Consider the following 23,211-nt stretch of genomic DNA (forward strand, 5'->3'; position numbering starts at 1 on the left):
GGAATTTTGAGCCCGAGACCCGCCAAGGCGGGGAATTGGACCCTGGTCCCGGGCTAGACTTCTGCATCAGGGTCTGCCGCTCTAACCATTGAGCCGCACTTCTCCACTCAGGGGGAGTCCAAGGAGGTGTGGCTTGCATGGATCCCCCAACGTTTTCTTACCCAGAATCCCAGGCAAGCATCAAATGTAGCTAGGAACATTACATTTTCCTCACATATATGTGTGGGGAAGTTGTGGGTTCACAAGGCTGACACAAATTTCCTACCACCCAGCTTTCCCTGAAGTCTCCCGATAAAAATTGTACCGCGCTTTTGTGGGTGGGATACGTACCTGCAGCAGGAAAGGGTCAAACACATATTGCGGAGACATCAAAATTATCTATCGCAAAACTATCTGGTTTTGCAAGGGTGCATCAGCGTTTTTGGTCCTGGGCTCAGCACCATCTGAGGAAATCTACCAAACCCATACATTTCTAAAACAGTAGACACCCAGAGGAGTCCGAGGATGTGTGGCTTACGTGGATCCCCCAACGTTTTCTTACCTATAATCCCCAGAAAACCTCAAATGTAGATAAAGAAATCTAATTTTTCTCACATTTCTGTGTGGGATCACCATGCCGGCATGAATTTACTACCACCCAGCCTTCCCCTCAGTCTCCTGAGTAAAATGATACCTCGCTTGTGAGGGTGGGCCAAGGGCCTGCGACTGGGAAGGGGCAAAAACATAGAGATTAAGGGGATAGCACAGTGAGCTTTAAGTGCTATGTATTTTTTATATACGTTTTTAGGCTAACTCTGCATTGGACACCCAAAAAAGTGAGGCATCATTTTTATCGGGAGACCAAGGGGAATGCTGGGTGGCAGGAAATTTGTGCTGGCGCGGTGATCCCAGACAGAAATATAAGGAAAATGTGATTTTATTAGCTAAATTTGAAGTTTGCAGGGGGTTCTGGATAGGAAAGCATTGCGGGATCCACACAAGCTACACCTTCCTCAACTCCCCTGGGTGTCTAGTTTTCAGAACTATCTGGGTTAGGTAGGTTTCCCTAGATGGCCTCCAAGCTCCGGACCAAAAACACAGGGGACCCCCTTGCAAAACCATGTGGTTTTGTGATAGATAATGTTAATGTCTCCACAATATGTTTTGGGCCCTACCCTGTTGTGGGTACTTGACCCACCCACACAATTGATGTAACATGTTTATCGGGAGACCTGGGGAACACTGGGTAGTAGGAAATTTGTGTCGGACTGGTGATACCACAAGTTTCCCACACAGAAATGTGAGGAAAATGCGTTTTTTTTAGCTAAATCTGAGGTTTGCAGGGGATTCTATGGAAAGAAAATCTTGGGAGATCCACTCAAGCCACACCTCCATGTACTCACCGGAGTGTCTAGTTTTTAGAAATGTCTGGGTTTGGAAGGTTTCCCTAGATGCTTGTCGAGCATTGAACCAAAAACGCATGTGACTCCCTCACAAAACCAAGTCTTTTTTGTGATCGATAATTTTGAAGTCTCCACAGACGTTTTGGGGCATTTCTTATCACGGCCACATTTTGTTCCCATTTCAGAAATACATAGGTTTCCTTGATACCTATATTTCACTCTTTATATTTTACCAAATGAATTGCTGTATACACAGTACACAATAAAAACCCATTGGAAGGCACAGCTCAGTTATTGGTGCTGGGTACCTCGGATTCTTGATGAACTTACAAGTCTAATATATCCATGCAACCATAAGGGTCCAGCGAACGTAACGCTATATTGCATCTGCCATACTTAGAAGTTGCAGGTGAAAAAGTAGGCACAACTGGCTGTTTTTTTTCAACTCAATTTCAATATTGTTATATTTCAACTGTTAATTTCTATAGGTAAACTTTGAAGGATCTTCACAAATGACCCCTCGCTGAACTTAGAATTGTATCTACGTTTTAGAAATGTATAGCTTTCCTGGATCCGTTATTGGTTTCACACCCATTTCTGGCACTAACTGGAAGGAGGTTGAATGCATAAAAAATAGGAAAAATGGGCTATGTCCCAGTAAAATGCCCAAACTTTGTAGAAAATGTTGGTTTTCTGAGAAAACTCTGCCTGTTCCTAAAACCTGGGAAGATGGTGATTTTAGCACCATAAATCCTTCGTTGATACCATTTGCAGGGAAAAAACCTGATGCTTTCTTCTGCAGCCCTTTTTTTCAATTTTTCCCAAATAAAACCTACGTTTTGCTGTATTTTGGGAACTTTCTCGGTCCTCTCCAGGGGACTCCAAAACCCTGGGTACCTTTAGAATCTTCAGGATGTTGGAAGACAAGGACACACATTTGGCATGAATACCTTGTATGGACAAAAAGTTACAAGGGCCTATGTGCAAATAGGCCTAGCAACAAAGGGGTTAATGTCTGCTGGATTAATGAATGTTTCCCCACACTAATTTCTAGCAAATGTAGTATGGTGCTACACGCCACTCCATCTTCTACGTACTCACACCTCAAAAGTATTCCGAGGCCTAGGGGGATTAGTAGAGCTTTGCAAGCCCCAACTTAAAAAATATTTATATTAACTCTGAGTTACTGACTGTATCCTGGACTCACTGATGGAATCTTTAATGAATGGTGCGGAGGGAGGGGTAGGTTTGTGTACTAACTGAACCATTATTACCTTTTTCTCTTCCCTGATCAGAAAATATATTGTTCCCTCTGTGGGAAATTGAGGTTTCAAGCCCTTGATGGTCATGTGAGGTAATCTCTTTGATATTTTTTTTGTCAAAGTAGGTTAACTTAGCAGTGCTGTCTTCAGGTCACTGACAATACTGCACTTTTTGTGTGCTGTCGGTCTAGTCTAAATGAGCCAGGTAGAGTTTTCCTCCCCCCTGCCAGGAATGCCTTGGGTAGTAACCTAACAATTCTGGTTGCTGCACATTGTTTAGCCACAGCTTTTGACTCTGTTGGAATCCATCTATTTTTTCTGAGGTCTTAATGGGCTAGCTGCTAGGACATTATGCCAACTGCATGCTATGAGGGCACAAACTTTCCTCAGAGAAACAGGAAACTGAAATGCTTTAATGACCATGGATGTGCCCCTTCAAGGGCCCCCTTGGGTGGCCCGCTGTGTCTTCCTGGTATCACCCGCCATCGTAAAGCATCTTAAAGGTGCGCAGATTTCCGTCAAGATGGTCAACAGTGAATCTCTTCCAGAGTCCCTGAACAGCCCAGGATTTTTAATTTCTTCGTAATCTGCTCAACAGCGAAAGGGGCTACTCAGGTTTGGCCGGCGTACCCCTACTACATCCAATCCACAGTGTCCCCGGGCACATCATCACCACATTGAGGATATTACATTGTTAAAGTTAAGTAATAAACATAAGTGAAGGGTAAGAGGAAATGAATTAAAATCGGATTCGGTGTTTGATTAAATAAATTAAAGCAGAGGACCATGCAAAGTCCCACAGTGTAGTGCTAGCATTGTGGGGCCGCAAGATGTGTTGTGGCATTTGAAATAGTGACATGCAGCAGGTTTGGCAATGGGGGTGATGTAGGTCACCTCCATTGCCCAATGTCCATTCTACTGTAGGAAGGGACATGTGCTTTGTACTACATCACCCTTGCCTGGGGCTGATGTGTGCTCCTCGTTCGATTTCAAGTCTGAGTCCGCTGAGGGGGTTTAGGTTGGGAGAAGGTAACTTCTCAGCAGTGCTGTCAGTCCACCAGATTGCAGCCGGCATCCATGTGCACATGCTGCTGATTCTAAAATGGTCTGTTGTATGAGCATTGTGGATGCCTTCGTGGGCATTCACGGCGAACAATCCAAGGAGACGGTCGCTCCTTCCAGTCGCTCGAGCAGCAGCCAAGGCGTCCATGAGTAGTAATTCTCCCACCGGCTGGTGTTGAAGAACCTATTACACACAGTCAAGGAGCAGTGAGCCAACCACATCCAGTGTGCCTAGTCGGCTGACAGGCACCTGAAGGGAAACAACAGAAGAAATAGAATCAAGGCTGTCCAACCCTTTCCCAGTCCTGATGAAGACCCGCCCCAGATGCACGTAGTCAGCGCATCACCACCAGGGTCGAAACGTCGACATATCATGCTATAGATCTAACTACAAAGTCTGATAGGAACAAAAGAAATCATTTTGCCTAATGACTATTGTGTTGACAGTTGATAACCTTAAATAATTGTAACTTTTATGTATCTGTGTTTTTGTAAACCTTTATTAGTCTTTCACATTTCACGTTGTAAAGCACTATATATGTATTTTTGTATTGTGGACAGCACAATTAATGCTTGATGTAGTTAAAAGTATTGAGAAAGTGTATTACTAAAGATTTACTTTCTCAGCCATTGGGGTCAGTCAGTGTTCAGTGATTTGTACTACTACGTCTGTACCCCACCAGGGACACACAAGTTAGATCACAGGTTGAAATACCTTGTTGAAATGTACTTTTTCCTCCCAACAGAACCATTATTGTTTGTCTAATTACCCACCCAGGATCTGAGGGTTACACGGTCTCCCCATTATTTTGAATGGACGGGTGGTGATGGCCTGATTACTTATCAGAAAACTTCATTACTCTGAGTCCAAATCTCCCTCACTACAATATCGCATCCTGCCCGCTTGTCCCTTGACTCAGACTCCTCCTCCCATGTACCGTCAAGAGTAGCATTGTATTGCATGTGGGAAAATCATGTGCCCTTTTTTGCAAATAAGGGGGGTGGGGAGAAAACAACAAAAACACGTTTTTCTTTCTACATACAGACCAAGACTCTGGATATGGAGTTTGTGGGACCAGAGTCTTCAGGGTGATGCCTTTTGCTCATAAAGCAAACAGTGGGACGAGTGGGACTTGGACTTGGAGTAAAAAAGTCACCATTAAGTAACCTGCACACTTCTGTTTTAGGCAGTGTTTGATCAGGAGTTTGAAGCACCACATCCTCAGCCTGAATCTGATGATTTTCTTAAATCATGTGGTTACAACAACTGGTGTTTGTTTCTTGAAAGCAAAATCAGCATAAATCCAACTGTGTCATGGTTATATGGAAGGACATGCAAAGTGCCTTGCATTTCCATTACTTTGCATTTTGTGGACACAATGTTGCCAGATGCTTCTCATTGTACCTGCACAGTCTACACAGAGAAAACCATTAGAGAAAAAAAAGGAAGTATAAAATAACCGCTATGGAGAGCAAACTTTTTCACCAGGGTTCTATCAGACCAAAGGTACTTTTTAAAATGGAGACACAATGTGTGAAGAACGTAAAAGGTGCACCAACATTAAAAATAAGATAATGATTTCTCACACTGCACAGTTATACCACCTGGCCCCGGCTAGGCACTGCCAACAAAGTCTGTCGTTGAGTCAGTACACGCTGCCGCTGTTATGCAAATATAGAACTTGCAGGCGCAGTTGACTAACAGTGCGGCGGCATGCAAATAGCTAACTGGTACCGCACAAACTAGATCATGCATTGGCAAGGTCAACAAACAGATGTAGCTGTTTTTAAAGCAGCACTGGCATTCATCTTGTCATGCCCCTCAAAAGCTGCAGATGACAATTCCATGATTCAGGCTCCAGAACCTGAACATTTTTCAAGAGATGCATCAAGGTAGGCTCACGTGCTTGGTGAAGCAGGCGGCAGTAACTTAACCGCATCCGTGCGGCGCGAATTCCCCGCCCATGCTGACTCCGCCTTGCGCGGGCGGAGTCATGACGGAACGGTTCCGTCATCAGCACAGCTCAACCGACGCTGATGACGGAACCATTCCGTCATCAGCATCGAAGGGGTTAAGGCGTACTAGAGATGGCAAAGGCACAACTTTCCTTTTTTTCACAAAACTTCCACCTCAGGGCATGTATAAGGCATATGCACTGCAGGGTTGTATTAGGAAAGGTTAGGTATGGCAGGTGAGGTCTGGTAGATTAGATGTGGTAGATAGATTAGGTATGGTAGGCTAAGTATAGAGTGGTAGGTAGGCATGGTAGATAGGTATGCTAGTGTGGGTATGGTATATTAGTTAAGGTAGTTAGGCAAGTTTTGGTAGGTAGGGTATTTGTAGTAAAGAAGGAACGGGCCGCACACCAGCAGGAAAGTTGGTAGTCTAAGGTTTATTTCAAGAACAGCAGTAAACAGCACATACTCCCTAGCTGGCCAGAAAGCAATTAACAAAAACCAGAACGTCCGCTTTAAGGAAACACATGGAATCTAAGTCAGATTCCATGTCTACAGGTTGCACGAGTCCAGCACGTGGCGCAGGACCATTACAACACATCCCCTTTGAATGTCCTGGTTTCGTCAGTTGCTCTCCAGCCAGCTAAGGAGTGTTCGCTGTTTATTGCTGTTCTTGGAATAAACCTTATACTAGAAACTTCCCTGCTGATGTGCGGCTCTTTTCTCCTTTACTACAATTTCTGGTGACGAGGATGGGAGCATTACAACAGTATTATGGGTATGTGAGGTAGGTATGATAATTATGGAAGATAGGTGTGGTAGGTAGTCATGGTAGGTTATGAATGGTAGGTATGCAAGGTAAGTAGGTATAATAGGTTATGTATCCTAGGTTGGAATGGAAGTGATGGTAGAGCAGTTACATTAGCTTATGTAAAGAAAATTAAGTATGCTAGGTATTATATGCAATGATGCTCAGTAGGATTGATAGGTAGGTTTGGTAGATATGGTAGGTAGGTGTGATAGGTTAGTTATGTTAGGCTAGGTATGATTGGTTAGATATGGCAGGTAGGTATACTTTTACTTATTACATCATTTCATCCTATCGAGAGTGACCAATGGGACAGAGTGGTCCAATAATTTGGTGATTTCAAGGGGTGGAAACCTGGAATCAATGGAGTATAATTGCCCAAATTTTGGAACTAATGGGCGTCACCCTTTACCCATCTTGCGGTATAGAGAATGATGATTAGGACTTCCAGAAACAACGCAAACTGTGACGGATTACTGCAATTTGCTGCAGGCTGATTTGTTAACGTAGTAGAACCATTTTCGACTGAAAGTTTCATGTCAGAGCAACTGTGGCATTGATACTGTAGTGCAGACAGAGGCAGACGATTCTGTCCATGAACTTGAACTGGTCCTTTAGAAATTACTGAGCTCTCCTTAAGGGTTGGTATGAGACGCAACTGGTTTCCCAGCTCATCAACTTTCTTTTAGATAAAAATCTCCTTTTAGCTGACGAAGATTGTTCCTTCATATTTGATCCTCACAGAGTTTGCAAATGCTTATTAAACCTGGTTTAATTTGGCTTTAGATTGTATGCTATTCATTTGAACCCTAAATAGAAATACAAGATTAAGATAAAATTATTCTTCTGAGTCTGACTAATTTTTTTGTGTGTGGCTAAGTTCAATTTGATTGGTGGTTTCTCTGAGCTAGAGGTGGGATTACTTGAGAGTCACTCATAATATTGAATGTTCGCAATTATCTTATTCCTGGTCCTCGTTTGATAATTTCTCATCCTCTAAATATTCCAGTCCCTTCAAGCACAGAACAAGATCCATCAGAGGACCAAAGAGATTTGATATAAAGGTGAAAGATAATCTGGGATAAGAGATAATCAAATAATAAAAATAGTTAATCAGGCCCAACAAGTTAACCCTACAACAATAGCAAGCTTTCAATTTCACTTGAAAGACAGTGGCTATGGAATCACATATTTCTAGTGTCAGTGTACTGGGGGTGAGAACTCCTTTAAAATAAATAAATGAGACTTGGGTGTACAGAGCATTGACAGCCAATTTAGATGGGGGCAACAAATCGATAATAGACAATAAGTAATTTACTAGCAGTAGCCTCCCATTGTTTGTGGTGGAGGCTTGCTACTGAAGATACAGGATTTTATACTAAATAATGACGAGAAAGTGCATCTAATATTTATATTTTCCTGACTGCTCTTGATACACATACTTTTATATTTACACATGCTTTCTCTGAAGTATTGATTCCCATGTGTCTGACCCAGTTTTTCTTAAATTTTTCTACACAGATCTTACGGGCACATGCATCAAGCGATTTTGGGATCGCAAACGGTGCGAATCGCAAAATTCGGCCGTTTGCGATTCCAAAATCACTTTATGGGATGCATCATTCATTTTACATTTATCGCAATTTTAAGAAATCACAATTTTTTGCGATTTCTCAAATTGCGATAGCATTTAAGAAATCGCAAATTTTGCGATTTCTTAAATGCTATGCATGATTATTTTTTTTTGCGAATTCGCAATTTTGAAGGGAAAAATTACCATGAAGTACACCTTCATGGTAATTTGCAAAAAGTTTCAAAAATGCAAATAAATGCATTTTTGAAACGTACATTTTACACACACACATGCCCTTGGGACATGTGCGTGAGTAAAATGTACTTACTTGACATTTCAGGGGTGCTGGGGGGGCCCCCCCCTGCACCCTTGAAATTGCATTCTCATTTTGCGATTCCTTAATTGCGAATTCGCAAAATGAGAATGCCTTCCCATTGATTCCTATGGGCCTCTAGGCCCATAGGAATCAATGTAAAGCGATTCCTTATTTGCGATTCGCAATTAAGGAATCGCAAATAAGGAAAATTAAGAAATCGCAAAAACTTTTGCGATTTCTTGATGCATAGGAATTTGCGATTCCTAAATTGCGATTCCTTAATTTTCGCAATTTAGGAATCGCAAATTCCTACAATGATGCATGTGGCTGATACTCTTTCTTTGAAATGCTAACTTTTATCTAAAAATTTAGTTTTGTATAGATGTCTCGATCTCCACTGAACTGCTCATGGTGATGAGTGTGGACAATTGAAAAAAACCCTAAATAGACTAGATAGGAAGCTTCTGAGCCTTCTGCGTGTTTAGACATCACTTCTAGTGTGTACCTCTTACACTATGTTTTTTCCCCTTTAGGAATCACTTTATTCTTTGCAGTACTTTTCCCCAGTAGGGTTCTAGGACACCTCATTTCACTATGAGAAACTACCTGACACATTTGCTTCGATTAGGTTCCCAGGTGAGCACGTTGCATGGTTGGCCCTTTTTTTTCAATTGTTTTTATTGGAGTTTTTATACATACAACATAAAACATATAACATATTTTATCATCAGCTCTATGTCGGTACATGGTAGCAGCCCAGCCTGGCTATATTACTAGTAGTACAGATTCACAAATCCTACCCTTCTTTATTTTGTTTTTGTCTTTGTGCTGCCCTTCCCTGGAACAAGTCCTCTGATGTTCGTAGGATCAGGTCATGTTTTAGAGCTGACTTATCTCCATGGACTGCCTCCTTTTTTTCTGTATTTGAGGAGGCCCTTTTCAGTGCTCTTGCTTTTTTTTGTCCTCCAATATGAGTATGATTAGTATATTTTTAAAACACTAGTTAAGTGGTTTAATAATGCACTCTTTTGATGTGCACTCTAGACTGTCCCTATGAAATATTTAGCCTCCAAGAAACATGTCCACCAGGACATAACAAATCAGCACAATCCAATCAGTTATGGTGTAGTACCATTTTGAAAAGTTTTAAAATAGGCTTGTTACCAGAAATTTCTTTTAAGCCAATTCTGGTGTTTTAGGCTGCAGTCTGACCACATGCTCAAAAGTAAGTAATGGGAGCCATAGACAGACAAGTGACCACACTTCATTAACCCCTTTGCTGCACCACCTCAATAGTGCTGCGCACGTCTGTTGGCCGACATAGCCCCGCCCACTCGATTAAACCGCCGCCCCGTGGCGGAATTCGCGCCGCGGTTAAGTGTCATTCTACTGCAGCCGCCACGCCTTGGTGTAGTCCAGTTGGGGAGGGAAGCTGCAGGTTTTACACAGTTAGTCTTCTTTTTTACACTAATTACAGTTTTTCCCATGAAAACAAAGTTCAAGATTTGGCAATACATTAATTGAGTGTATTGGGTTTGTGGCAGTGGCTGGAGAGCCGAAAAGCATAGGGGGATTCGTTTTTTATCTATATTTGTTTGATACTGAGAGTACATGTAAAAGAAATGTGGTATATGGGATTATTCTGAAATGGATAAGGAAACACATAGAGATTGGAGGAGATGGAGAACATGAGTGATACAACAGAAACCAACACGTTAAACCAAATGGTCATGGCCACAACTGACGGCTTACACTGGATTGGTAGCATGTTTGAGCTCTTTCTCCTACACATATTGAGTGTCCCTTGCAGTCCTTTTCAGATACCCTGGCTGTGAAAGTTGAAGAAATTGATGTACATAGACAGCATTCATTCCCCTTCTTCCCCCACTCCTCTCCCTGTGAGTACCATGAATACCGTAGACTATTGACCGTATCACCCTGCTAGTAAGAGCCCATACCCCTATGCATATGTACAGCCATTCTAGGCACCATGGCCTTTTCCCCATTGGAATCCCCAGCTTCCCTCCTGCGCATATCTTGCACCCCCTCTCTCACGCATAGACCATGAAACCCTCTCCCTCTGCGCGACCCTGCTGTGAAAGGCAACTCTCCTGCTTGACCCGCACAAAAAAAACCCCATTCCCTCTTGATGTAGCATCCTTCGTCTTAGCTGACGTAGCCCTCCCCAGCTGCACCTGACTGCCCCCGCTCTCTCATGTACGGGACATCAGATCTCTCTCTCTGTGTGACTCTGTCCCTGTGTTCACCCTGGCTACCCCTCCCTTCTCCTCACATGGGCAAATCATAAACCTTCTTCTTCTGCAAGGCCCTGTCCTTGAGAGTCACGGCCGCGCCTGACCATCACCTCCTTTCCTTCCATGAATACCCCTCTGTTGACGAGCCTTCCCTCCGCGCTCGATTGTCCACGCGACATAAATACCACTCCTTTGATGACCCCTTCCCCCGAGTCCGGTTGACCACACATGTCCGAGGCCATCGCCTAAGCCAGGAGATACCATTTACTGCCCTTATTGTATGAAGTCACTCCCCTTCAAAGGATCCACTATTGATCCTGGCCACCCCGCCCCTGGGCTATGATCAGGCGTACACATCCTACGGAACACTCAGCTGCGTGATTGCCCTCCCCTCTTATCAGCAGGTCAAGGGTCCCCATTGTGAACATATGCGGGGTAGGATTGGCACGAGGATTATAGGGATGTTTTTCTTTTGCGTCATACTGTCCTGATTGTACCATCAAGTGTTTTGTAAGGTATAAAAGCAAGAGTCTCAGCTCACTTGTTAGAGCACCTCCCGAAAGACACTGTGTTTCGTGTCCGAAATGACTGGCTCTCCTCATGAGAATTAAACTCTGTTCTTGATTCCTGCTTCCAGCGCCCGTCTCTTTATTTGGTAATTATTCAACATGGGAACTAAGAGGCGGTTTGCGCCAGCAGCCTGGGCATCGATAGAATTATGGGCTCATGTTCCACAATTGGCGTCCCAACGCGGGGGCCATCAGTGACATAAGGTTCGGTAAGAGAGATCCAGACGAAGAAGTGAACATCTAAAATGATCGGAGTATACCTGCCTTGAGAGGGCCCTAGCCCGGCTGCCGATCAAAAGAACTTCACCAATTCTGAACGGACCTCTCTTGAGTGACCTATTGTCCTGACTGGAATCCCACAGGAATGCTACCTGGAGTAAGAGAACGATCGGGCGCTGGAGGAGGAAGTCGAAGAACTGTCCGTATGGTCCGGTCCGGGTAAGATTAAGTAGGGTGTTTTTACGCCTGATTGGTAGGGTGGTTCTATCCACCTGATTGATTGATTGTTTGTATTGAAATCGGTATTTGTATACTGATATTGTTGGTATTGGTTCATTTAGCTTTGAATGCTACTTGACATATTGGTTCTCTTTTGAGAACGAGACATTCTCTGTTTGCAAACAGCGGCGAATAGGAACGTCGTCCCTCTTTGCAGATAGAGAAGGGTAGGTAATGCAGACTTTTGTCCCCGTTGTAATCCGTCATGCCTACCTTTCTCCCCACTGGATTGTTTGAAATCGATTAATAATCGATTGTTGCTCTTTGAGATCTTCCCTGTCCACAAACAGAGACGAATAGGAATATTCTGTCTTCCTTTCTGGATAGCGAAGGGCAGGTAATGCAGACGTTTGTCCCCGTTGTAATCCGTCATGCCTCTTTTTCTCCCCACTGATTGGTTGGTTGCCTGGACATTGTTGTTCCAGGAATTGTTTCGTTTGAGGTATTTTCTGCCTGCAAACAACGTGGAGTAGAAATATTCTATCTAGTCTTTGCAAGTAGTAAAGGGTAGGTTATGCCCCTTTGTGAATTCGTCAGTCCTACCCACTCCCCACTGTTTGGTTATTTGGGGGGTAGCTCGCATGGTCCGCCCAGGAGACTACCCTTATGGAGGACATATGCTCCCCGCTCATGGGCCATTTAATGGAAGTAGACCATCTGGTCCGTCCAGGAGGCTACCCTAGTAAGTGGAAGTACATCGCTCGGTCTGTCCAGGATGATACCCTAATGAAGGAATATATGTTCCCCTTTTGATCGATAATCTAGTTCCACCCCGGACCATTTATTGGAGGGAACTCGTCTGGTCCGTCCAGAAGTACCCCCTAGTGAAAAGGACACATAAAAGATATGAAGTGATCACCGTTCCCTACTAACAGAAAGCTTTAGCTCGAAACACGCTAAGGAAGAGAAAGAAAAATAAAAAGAAATCAGGCTAAGTCAGTAACCCCCTGATGAGCTTTTGACTTCACTAAAAATAAGAAACATTAGAAATAGTTCGTAATAAGAAATATAAAACGGTGAAAAGTTTGAAAGCAAAAATAGCCACGAGGTGGCTAGGCTTCACTGCCTATTCCTGCTCCCAACATGTCTGCCTCATTTCCCGCCACGCCCAAACAACGGTCACATGAAATAGAAACAATTCAATAGGTACCTACCCCCATTCCGGAAGCTCCCGAAATGCAACCGGTCCGCGGTTACGCCCATCCGGAAGGCGAGGCCTCGAGGCACGAGGGGCTCGCCTGGCCACGGTCAGGAGGAGATGATGTTGGGCAGGCGGTCCAAAGAATGGCAAGGACCTCTCCATCTCTTCTCTTCTGCCGCCCTGCAGACCACGGGGAGAGAGGGGGCTGTCTTGCCTCGGCCACCGACCACCCCTCTCTCTCACCCGATCCGGCTTTCGTCGACGGCCGAAGCCAAAGCGAGGATGGCGGCATTTCTTTGTGCTATAATGGCGGCAACTACACCCAACGCCTGACAGTTGCAAGTAGTCCCGTCACATGCCATCGCCTGCATAGTTACAGGTAGTCCCGCCACATGTCGACGCCTGGACAGTTCCAGGTAGTCCCGCCACATGTCAAGAGAAAAAGGGGGGGATGTCTTGCCTCAGCCACCGACCCCCCCCCCCATCTTCAATGGCTGGCACGGCCAATATCGAAGCGACGGAGCCGAGGAACGGCGCGGGGTCGCTGGAAGGGGGAGGTGACGCGAACGAGCCTCCCCCACCTCCCTCCAGGTGGAGGCTTCCAGCGACACCCCAATGCTCTTACTTAAAGAGGGTCAACATCAAAAAGCGGTCTTCTGCCCAGGACGGGCACACGCCCCATGCCTTCTCTCCTCAACCTTGAAGATTCTATAAGAGCCGGGGGGCACCCCGATCCCTCCACATGGGCGCCCCCGCCCCCTCACTGGGAACCACGACATCGGTGCAGCTCCTGCCGGCGCCAGCCTCGGATTGGAAATGGCTAAAATGCAGCCGCGGCACAGACTTGTTCAGTTCCGGAGGAACACCAGAATGACCCGGTAGGAAAATTGTTGCCGCCCTCCCCACTCTTTGACTCATGGTCCATATTTGTTAGACTGTTAACCACATAGCACAAAACTTTTTGAACTGCCAGCGGAAAGTTCTGGGCCAACCATGCGAGACTAGAGACACTCTGACTGTGCTGGAACTCGCCTGACCCCACCCAAAATGGCGCTGACACAAAATGAGACTTTTTGAATAAACTTTATTGCACCCTGACCACGCAGCTTTTTTTGCCCCGAGATATGTATGTAGTTTTCTTGGATAATGAAAGTAGATACGAAGGATATTGAGTATGTGCTTGGACAATGAACTGACTTAGGGTGGGTACTGATTATGATTTGGAAAACGAATTGGTGTAATTTAGATAATGAATGAACATTGGATAATGAATTTATTAAAGATGAATTACTGACATGCATCATGCTTGCTCTGTAGGGAAGTTTAATACTATTTTATTGCACTGCTGCACTTTATGCAATGAACTGCCACCAACTTCGTTCTTCTTATGTACAGTTTCAATCTGCTTCGTAGCCGGCCTACTGAGTTGTGGGCCTGTATTTGTACCTCAACGCTTTTTATTAAAAGTATTTTGAAAAAGAAAGCATGGTTGTAGCAGTTGCATTAATGAGTTTTTTTTGGATGTCTTACTACTGTGAGCGAAGAATAAGTATGATGAAAGAAGTAGATCAAAAGGGATCAGATATTTAGCAGCTACGTTATGTGTGACAAGCAGCCGGAAAAGTGTTTTAGTCGCCCTTAAATCAAGACCACAAAAAATGCCACCTGACCGCTACCCTTGCACCCAACCAGAGGGGTTGCGACCAAGTAACTCATGTAGATACGCAGATCGCTGATGATTATCTATCTGAACACTGGTGCCTCTGGGCTTAAACGCCGAGATGGTAAAGAAATGCAGTACGTGGAGATAGGTCGAGTATGTGGTAGGTAAAAACATTTTCGAACTGCTGCATGCTGATGTACTTTGAATGCCGCCCCCCACCCCTTCTTTTCCCTCCCTTCTGCAGGTCACGTCAGAACGTCGGCTGAAATATGGGAGAGCGATGGTCGAACCACCGACGAAACGGGAAGGAGGGAATATGTGCATAGTCCTCATAACGATAAGTTTTTAAAAGATGTAGACTTAACATGACTGTTCCTCCTTAGAACATAGCGACTGGGAGGATGGACTGACATAGAAACTGGACAGGTACTGAATGACGAAAAATTGACTAGAAAGGACGCGTTAAGTAATGTAACTGGACGTTTGACTAGGTAGGGAAAGGACAAAGAAAAATATACGGGTAAGGGTTACCACGGCACCACCCGTCTGGGAAGTTAGAAATGTTGCTGATGTTCAAAATGCACTGCCCCCCCTTTCTCACACTCTTATAGATGTAGCCAAGCTGTCCGACTGTTCTCCCAATCAAATACTTGCCGTTGCCTCAGCCTGGAGACCTTCCCACCAAAGGAAGGAACTGAAAAATGGTTTAAGATCCAACCATGGGTAAATAGCGCGACCAGGTTAATTTCTGATCGACCAACCGAGGTGTGAGTATTGGTAAATGGGAACGCTCGCAGACGTGACAAGCGAGAAGGAAAGGGAGGGAAGGGTAGAAAGAACTAAGCACGTAGATAAATAGGATAGTAAAGATACGTAGGATATAATATGAATTTTGTTGGCCACCTGTCGTTTTCTGTTTGTCGTGGATGTCTTATATATATGTAATACATGTATTGTCTTCCCTGTCCGAGTTTTGTGTGTATATAATGTACGGATTTATGCCTTCCCTCTGCCTGTGTTTACGTGTTATCTGACTTTTGCTGTTCCGTGTTGTAAGCGCACTAAATGACCTATTTTCGTACACGTCTCTCTCTCTCTCTCTGTCTCTCTCTATCTCTCTCTCTCTACATGTCATACGTGTACCGAATGGCTCGTTTCGATTGCGGACGACTCTCACTCTTTATGAGAGTCTCCCTATTTTCTCTCCCTCTTTTTGGTAAAATTGTGCCCCACCGGCACCAGTCTGATTTGATACATATTGAACGCGAAGGCGTTCAGCGAAATTGACCGAAACTAAAATGATTGTATCTCGCCATATTACTGCCTCTCCTTTCTGCAAAAATGAATGAACTCGAATTGGCTGAGAAGGAAAGGACAGGTAAGACGACTAAAAGTCCCCCAAATCTGGCCATTTATAGGGGAACTGTATGTCAATGGCACCTTATTTTTCTGTTCTTCAGAGACGAACGCCAACGTCTAGATTGACCCCCAATGCCCAGATTGCCCCACCCCCTTTTGCACCCAAGCGCAAGCGCCCGAAGCATCCCCGCCCCATTTCTGATAGACCCCAGTTGCTGTCCCGGATATAAACATGATGACCATGAGTAACTGTCGACCCTCGAGAAAAACTTGTTTTGCCTGACTCTCGACGATGGCACCCCCGCCCTGGTTGAAAAGGTTAGCCAGCCCTGAAGGGAAATGCTCTGTAATGTTGAATATGATGTAATGAACAGTTGATGGGAATCTTATTTATCCTCACTTGAGTTATAAATAGGCCGATGAATAAACCTGCCATGAACTCAGTAGGAATGCTGACACATGCACTGCTTGGTAATGGACCTCTGACTGTGACCAATGAGCGTATCTCCCAAATGTGTAGGATTGAGGGAGGAATTCACATGCGTAGATATCTTCTTCTGCCATTTCTATAAAACATTGTTTTGTACCTATTCAAAGATTCACGATCACCGAAGGAGATGGGTCAGATGTGACGTACAGCCTGACTGCAGATCTTGGGACACGTGTGACCTCGACCAAAGGTGGAGCTGCAGAGCAACAAGATACGGAACGAGACCGCAATTTCAACGTGGAAAATGAAAAATGACGGGCCGCCTTGAAGCCCTCCGTCTGCTAACCCACGTGTGCCTGGAGTCTCCGTCCCCCTTCTTTGGGCCCGATTGATGGGCCTGCCTGCTTGTTATCCTTTGCTCCCTTGGTCCCTTTTGTGCGTCCCAGGAACTCTGACCCAACTCCGCTCTCTCTCCTATCGACTATTTGAACCATGCTCACCCTCTTTTCCACGTGACTTTTTGCCAAAAGGAAGAACTGCCTTCATATGGGAATAGGGTGTTGCCACAGAAATATAGGTGCCGAGCATGAGGCGCCGCCAAACGGATTATTTAGGGAACAGGACTGTGGTCTAACAGCAGAGGACTGACCGCACCCTGCAACGCGTAAGGATAGAACTGAGCTGGACCTATAGCTCCACCGCCGGTGCTCAACAGCGCTAACGATAGTACACGGACTAGAGCCTACCAGTGATGGCTCAATAATAAAAAGACACTGTGACGAAGAGATCTTGTGTATTGAACTGAATTCCGCTCTCAACTACCTGGTCGAAACTGTTCATTGGTCACATTTTTAAGTTAGAAAGATTTATGCTATGTAGTGCGTTTTATTGTCAGGAACACAACGAAAATGCAATTTCCTATGTGCTGCATTCTGCCCATCACCTCGACTGTCTATGATTGTGCGCCAAATGTTAGTATCGACAAAATGCTAATTCATCAACGATGCCTGTCTACCTGTAAACCCATCAACTGCAAAAATGACTGCTGTTATGTAAAAAGGGGCGACTGTGAAAGTTGAAGAAATTGATGTACATAGACAGCATTCATTCCCCTTCTTCCCCCACTCCTCTCCCTGTGAGTACCATGAATACCGTAGACTATTGACCGTATCACCCTGCTAGTAAGAGCCCATACCCCTATGCATATGTACAGCCATTCTAGGCACCATGGCCTTTTCCCCATTGGAATCCCCAGCTTCCCTCCTGCGCATATCTTGCACCCCCTCTCTCACGCATAGACCATGAAACCCTCTCCCTCTGCGCGACCCTGCTGTGAAAGGCAACTCTCCTGCTTGACCCGCACAAAAAAAACCCCATTCCCTCTTGATGTAGCATCCTTCGTCTTAGCTGACGTAGCCCTCCCCAGCTGCACCTGACTGCCCCCGCTCTCTCATGTACGGGACATCAGATCTCTCTCTCTGTGTGACTCTGTCCCTGTGTTCACCCTGGCTACCCCTCCCTTCTCCTCACATGGGCAAATCATAAACCTTCTTCTTCTGCAAGGCCCTGTCCTTGAGAGTCACGGCCGCGCCTGACCATCACCTCCTTTCCTTCCATGAATACCCCTCTGTTGACGAGCCTTCCCTCCGCGCTCGATTGTCCACGCGACATGAATACCACTCCTTTGATGACCCCTTCCCCCGAGTCCGGTTGACCACACATGTCCGAGGCCATCGCCTAAGCCAGGAGATACCATTTACTGCCCTTATTGTATGAAGTCACTCCCCTTCAAAGGATCCACTATTGATCCTGGCCACCCCGCCCCTGGGCTATGATCAGGCGTACACATCCTACGGAACACTCAGCTGCGTGATTGCCCTCCCCTCTTATCAGCAGGTCAAGGGTCCCCATTGTGAACATATGCGGGGTAGGATTGGCACGAGGATTATAGGGATGTTTTTCTTTTGCGTCATACTGTCCTGATTGTACCATCAAGTGTTTTGTAAGGTATAAAAGCAAGAGTCTCAGCTCACTTGTTAGAGCACCTCCCGAAAGACACTGTGTTTCGTGTCCGAAATGACTGGCTCTCCTCATGAGAATTAAACTCTGTTCTTGATTCCTGCTTCCAGCGCCCGTCTCTTTATTTGGTAATTATTCAACATGGGAACTAAGAGGCGGTTTGCGCCAGCAGCCTGGGCATCGATAGAATTATGGGCTCATGTTCCACATGGCCTTGCTATGGCTATGCAACAAAAGGTGAGGCAAGGATACTCTTCGCGAAAACGTATTTCCTTCTCTTTGAGTAGTCTGGGAGATCAGTCAATAGCTCACATCAAGACTCTGACATCTCTCCCTCACAGAGTGCGGCTGTGAGTCCTTGCATCTTGGCAGGAAATAAACCAGCACTGCTCCTTCCAAAGATAACAGATTATCATTCAGATGCATGATAGCTGATAAAGTGCTGTGACGTAGCAACAATCAGTAGCAGTAAGCAATATTTTATATGTTTTATTATTACATACACAATGACTCAGAATACTGATTCTATTTTCAAATGCTAGAATAACCCAGAGATGCTACTTTCTTTCTGCCTGTGCTCCACAATTCGACAGGTTTTGTTAAGTAGCTTTCAATAAACATACTTTGTAACCTTTCATACTCAGCTTATCATTTCCGAATAGAACGTTTCCTTATACAAACTGTTATTCCTATTTTCCAATATCTGAGTAATAACATTAGAGGTTTTCGGATTGCCGAGACAGGATATTATAAAAACTGCATAACGTCTGATCACACAGTCATTATAATATGACCGCACAGCATAGCCTAACCTAATTGATGGCCCAATAGTACTAGAATATGGGACCTCTCCAACCTCTCTGGTCAAATGATCTCATGAAGAACCTTCTTATTTTGCTGCAACACCAATTTATGAACCCTGTTTCTCAAAAATTAGCAAGAGTTTTAGCAGGATATTCCCTGCAGAGAGAGAGGATTGTCTAGCATCCTGTGTGTCTCCATTCCCTGTATGTCTGAGCTGGAGTCTGAACCTCTGAGAGCGAATGATGTAATACAATGTTGGTGTGCAGTCTGGAGTGGGAGTTAGCCAATAGGGATAGCTGGGGAGAGGATGGAGCCCTTACAGGACCTTACCTGTAAACTAAGACACTCGCATGGAGGAAAGAAACATACTTCCTACCCGAGTGGCTCCGGGCTTTCAACGCAGAATCCACCCTCTTACTACAACAAACTGGTGTACAGGGCAACTTCTTCAATGGGACAACCCACGTGTGGTGTAAGAGTTTTTGATATAAGTCTATTAAATCTCTCCTGTGCCTACAATCAAAACTACAATCCTGTTGTTGGTGGCATGTACTGTAATAGCATGGATGATTGTACCGGTTAAGACTTTGGGCTCAAAACTGCTTAGATGATCACAAGTCTGATCTGAACTCACCCGCTGAGTATGCAAAGAAAACATGGGCAGTGGACCACAACTAGCTGCTGCACCCTCATTGCTATCTCCCTGAATGATATATGTTAACCAAAAATATAGATCTTGGAAATGTGTGCACTCTCAGTGAGCACCCTCTGCCCAAGGGTTGCCAACCTAAATTTAAAAACAGGCGATAATAGAAAACAATGGTTCATTCTTAAATACATTCTTGCACCCTGAAGAAGTCCACCTTGATGTGGATGAAACATGTTGGCTGGTTGTCTTTGACACATACTTATGAAGCACAATTAAAAAGAAGATTTTCTAACAACTACTTTACAGTCTGTGGATATACCTTTAATCAACAGAGACATTGCAAGAGTGGTGCACCACTGTTTTCTATTATCACCCGCTGAGTAGTACAAATCTCAAAGAGCTTGTGCATGAGGCAAAAGACTTCACAGATTCACATGATTAGCTTTGAACAAACAATTAAAATGGAAAAACTTGAAGATAAAATTTCCTGAAAAGTTGATACAACAGAGTTTGATGCATTTACATCCATCACTGCGTTAGACATGATTGTTGTTGAATCTGATTATAAGGTATTTTATGGTGGCAGGTTTCTTCAATATATTGATATCACAGGACATCTAATGAGGCTGACCTTTAGCAGCAGAAACACATGCCTAACCTGCCTAATTAAGGTGACAAGTTAGAGGTAGGTGGTCTACTCACCGCCATTGTCCTGCTGCTTCGTGTTTTTGATGTAAGCAGAGAATTTGGAGAATATATCAATTCCTGCAGTATTGGATTCTCGATGCTTAGCAGCCAGTTTAGGGTACCTGAGGAAGAGAAGACTCAAGATGAAAAAGAGAACTTTACCAAAAGGAAAATTGACAACATACTGAGCACATTTACCATAAGGCTGTAAACTGAATTTTGACATTAACCATAAAAAGTTGAAAATAGATTGCAGAGTAGGAACCTTGTCGCATGCAGAGGCTTGGCTAAACCCCTGTAAAATGTTGTGTAATTTCAGGTCTCATAGGTTCAAGAAAGACGTCTAATGGCTTTTAAAGATCAATTCAATGGATCGATGATCAGGTATTGGTCAAGCACGGTATGGTTTAGTTTGACGTTCTCGATCAAGGACACGTTTATTTGGTAGAGTTGCATTTGCACGAAGTGAAGAGCTACTACATTTTTAGGCAGCTCAGAACATATGCTGATAATGGATGGGAAATACAACAACACTGGATCAGGGAATACAAGTGCACTGAGGCAGGGAGTAAAGTGCAGTGAGACTAGATGAATCACACACATTTGGGAATATCTCTGACAAAGGGATGTGGGCACAAGAACCCTGGGGCAGAGAGCAACACCGCCCATGTGCACTGGGCAAGGAGACATAAGGCTAAATTCTCAATAAATGTTGGGCATTTACTCCTGCAGGCGCACTCCCGGGTTTCAAGCACATTTTGAGATCCAGATAGGGCTCCAGGACTAGTAGTCCTGGGAAGCAGCAACAGTACCAGTTCCCAGGAGTAGTTCTGGAATTTTCCTGTAAATTCCAAGTACCACCAATGCAAATGCATCTCCACAAGTGCAAGAACAGCAGAGGTACATATATGCATGCGTAAATACTTCACAACGGTGCAATTGCACTTCAAGGCGTATTGTTTTTGCACAGAGAAAATATTTTTCGAGTGGAAGACCACCTTCTCCTTCACCTCTGTTCTTTGTGGCTTTGTTCCTCCACATTACCACACTGGAAACATATGTACTGCTGCCTTTAAAGGTATTTACTATAATAGCAGGAACAGTAGTGCTCACGTCAAAACCAGTCAATGTCCTATTACATACTGCTTTTACAACACGGTTTAGTTCAAGGCAGTGGCTAATTTGTGAAACAAATAAGTGCTTGGGGTCTCATCAGGAGGCAGCTTGCACCAGCCCATTTCTCCTGCTAGTGCCGCCTAACCATGAAAGTAGAGGTAGGGTGTGGCGTACCGACCAGAGCTGCCGATTTCGGAGCTGGGGAGCCAGGTTCGAGTCACAGCCTTGGCTCAACATACTGTGATTCTGGGCAAATCACTTAGGGCCATATTATCAAGGACGGTATTAAAATTATCGCCGTTTTATCGGCAGGAAACTGCAAATAAAACAGCGATAATGAGCTTGATAATACGCCCTTGCTAATTCCCATAGAAGCCCATCTTTTGATGTTGCCATGGGCTTCTATGGGAATTAACAAGGGCGTATTATCAAGCCTATTATCGCCGTTTTATCAGCAGTTTCCAGCCGATAAAACGGCGATAATTTTAAAACCGGTCCTTGATAATATGCCGCTTAATCTCACTGTGCCTACCAAAAATGAATGTGTCCTTAACCGGTGCACGTAAAGCGCTGGTGTTCATGATAAAGTGCCGTTGTTGAGTACTGGAAACCACTGACTCAAATTTAGCGCTGGTTCAAGGCCCCTAAATTTATTTACACACATTAGATTAGCAGAGGACAAACAAGTAGATCATGAGGTTGATAGCGTAAATTCCAGTTGCCGAAAGTTTCACTGAAAGTGTTAGGTTGCTGGTTGGGTGAATCCTCTATGAAGGTAAACAAAGGTCAGTGGACAACTATGTTATGGCAACTTAACCGCTTAACCGCGGCGTCAATTCCGCTGCGGTGCGGTGGTTTAGCGCAGTAGGAGGGGGCCGCGTCAGCCAACCGACGTGCACAGCACTACAAAGCCAGTGCGCGGGCGGCCGTTGGCCGACACCAGCAGCGAAGGGGTTAAGAGTGTCATACATTCCAGTGGGTTTCATAGCAGTGAAAATAGAATGATGATACTCATATTAATATAATGATGAACGCCATGTTTTGATGCATTTTCATAAGGCCATAAGTTTCTCAATTGTTCAACAAGGGGGAGGGTGAAAATTCCAAAAAGAAGCTGCTAACAGAGAAAAAAAACTGAGTTCTGTGACATAGCCCTTGAGCCGTCTCACCTACACAGTTAGGCCCTTAACGTTGACAGAAAGGATAGAAATCTCAGTGTACAGTCTGGAGACCATGGCCAAGGCTGGGTTAGGCAAGAGTATGTGATATTGTAAATAATTGGTATGAGATAAGCATGAACTCAGAGTGAGGCTAGGTGCCAAAAGTGGACAGGCTGCCTTACATGCAACATTCAGAAACCATAATGACATGGGCAAATTGCCAAATGTGGTCTTGGATGGATTGATTTCTTGATGGTGTGATCTATCCAACCAATAAAGTGGACTTAGCAGGAATTGTAGGAACAGATGTAAAAAGTTAATATTCCTTGTTGATTTGTGATTCATCCGCACTTCGATAAGCAGTAAAGTTCGATCAATAAAATTATCCACCCAGTAGTCTCAAAGACAAAACAAAAGACCTGGGGGCAGAGTTTATACTATGTACACACCAAACTGCATGGGGGAACTGTAAACTTTTAAATGGCTCTGTTCGCAGAGCCAA

The 23,211-nt window shown here is 44.5% G+C and overlaps 1 protein-coding gene across 2 annotated transcripts in view; it reads right to left on the reverse strand.

Annotated features, from left to right (window-relative positions):
- The window catches only part of CLIC5 (CLIC family member 5), a 593,433-nt gene that overhangs the window by 120,972 nt on the left and 449,250 nt on the right, over window positions 1-23,211 (reverse strand). For both annotated transcript variants that reach the window (XM_086926227.1, XM_086926228.1), the window contains exon 4: window positions 20,449-20,555. In XM_086926227.1, the coding sequence (XP_086782353.1) occupies window positions 20,449-20,555 (107 nt within the window). The remainder of the gene's footprint in view (window positions 1-20,448; window positions 20,556-23,211) is intronic.

Source organism: Lissotriton vulgaris, chromosome 6, assembly GCF_964263255.1.
Source record: "Lissotriton vulgaris chromosome 6, aLisVul1.2, whole genome shotgun sequence".
Taxonomy (NCBI): Eukaryota; Metazoa; Chordata; class Amphibia; order Caudata; family Salamandridae; genus Lissotriton; species Lissotriton vulgaris.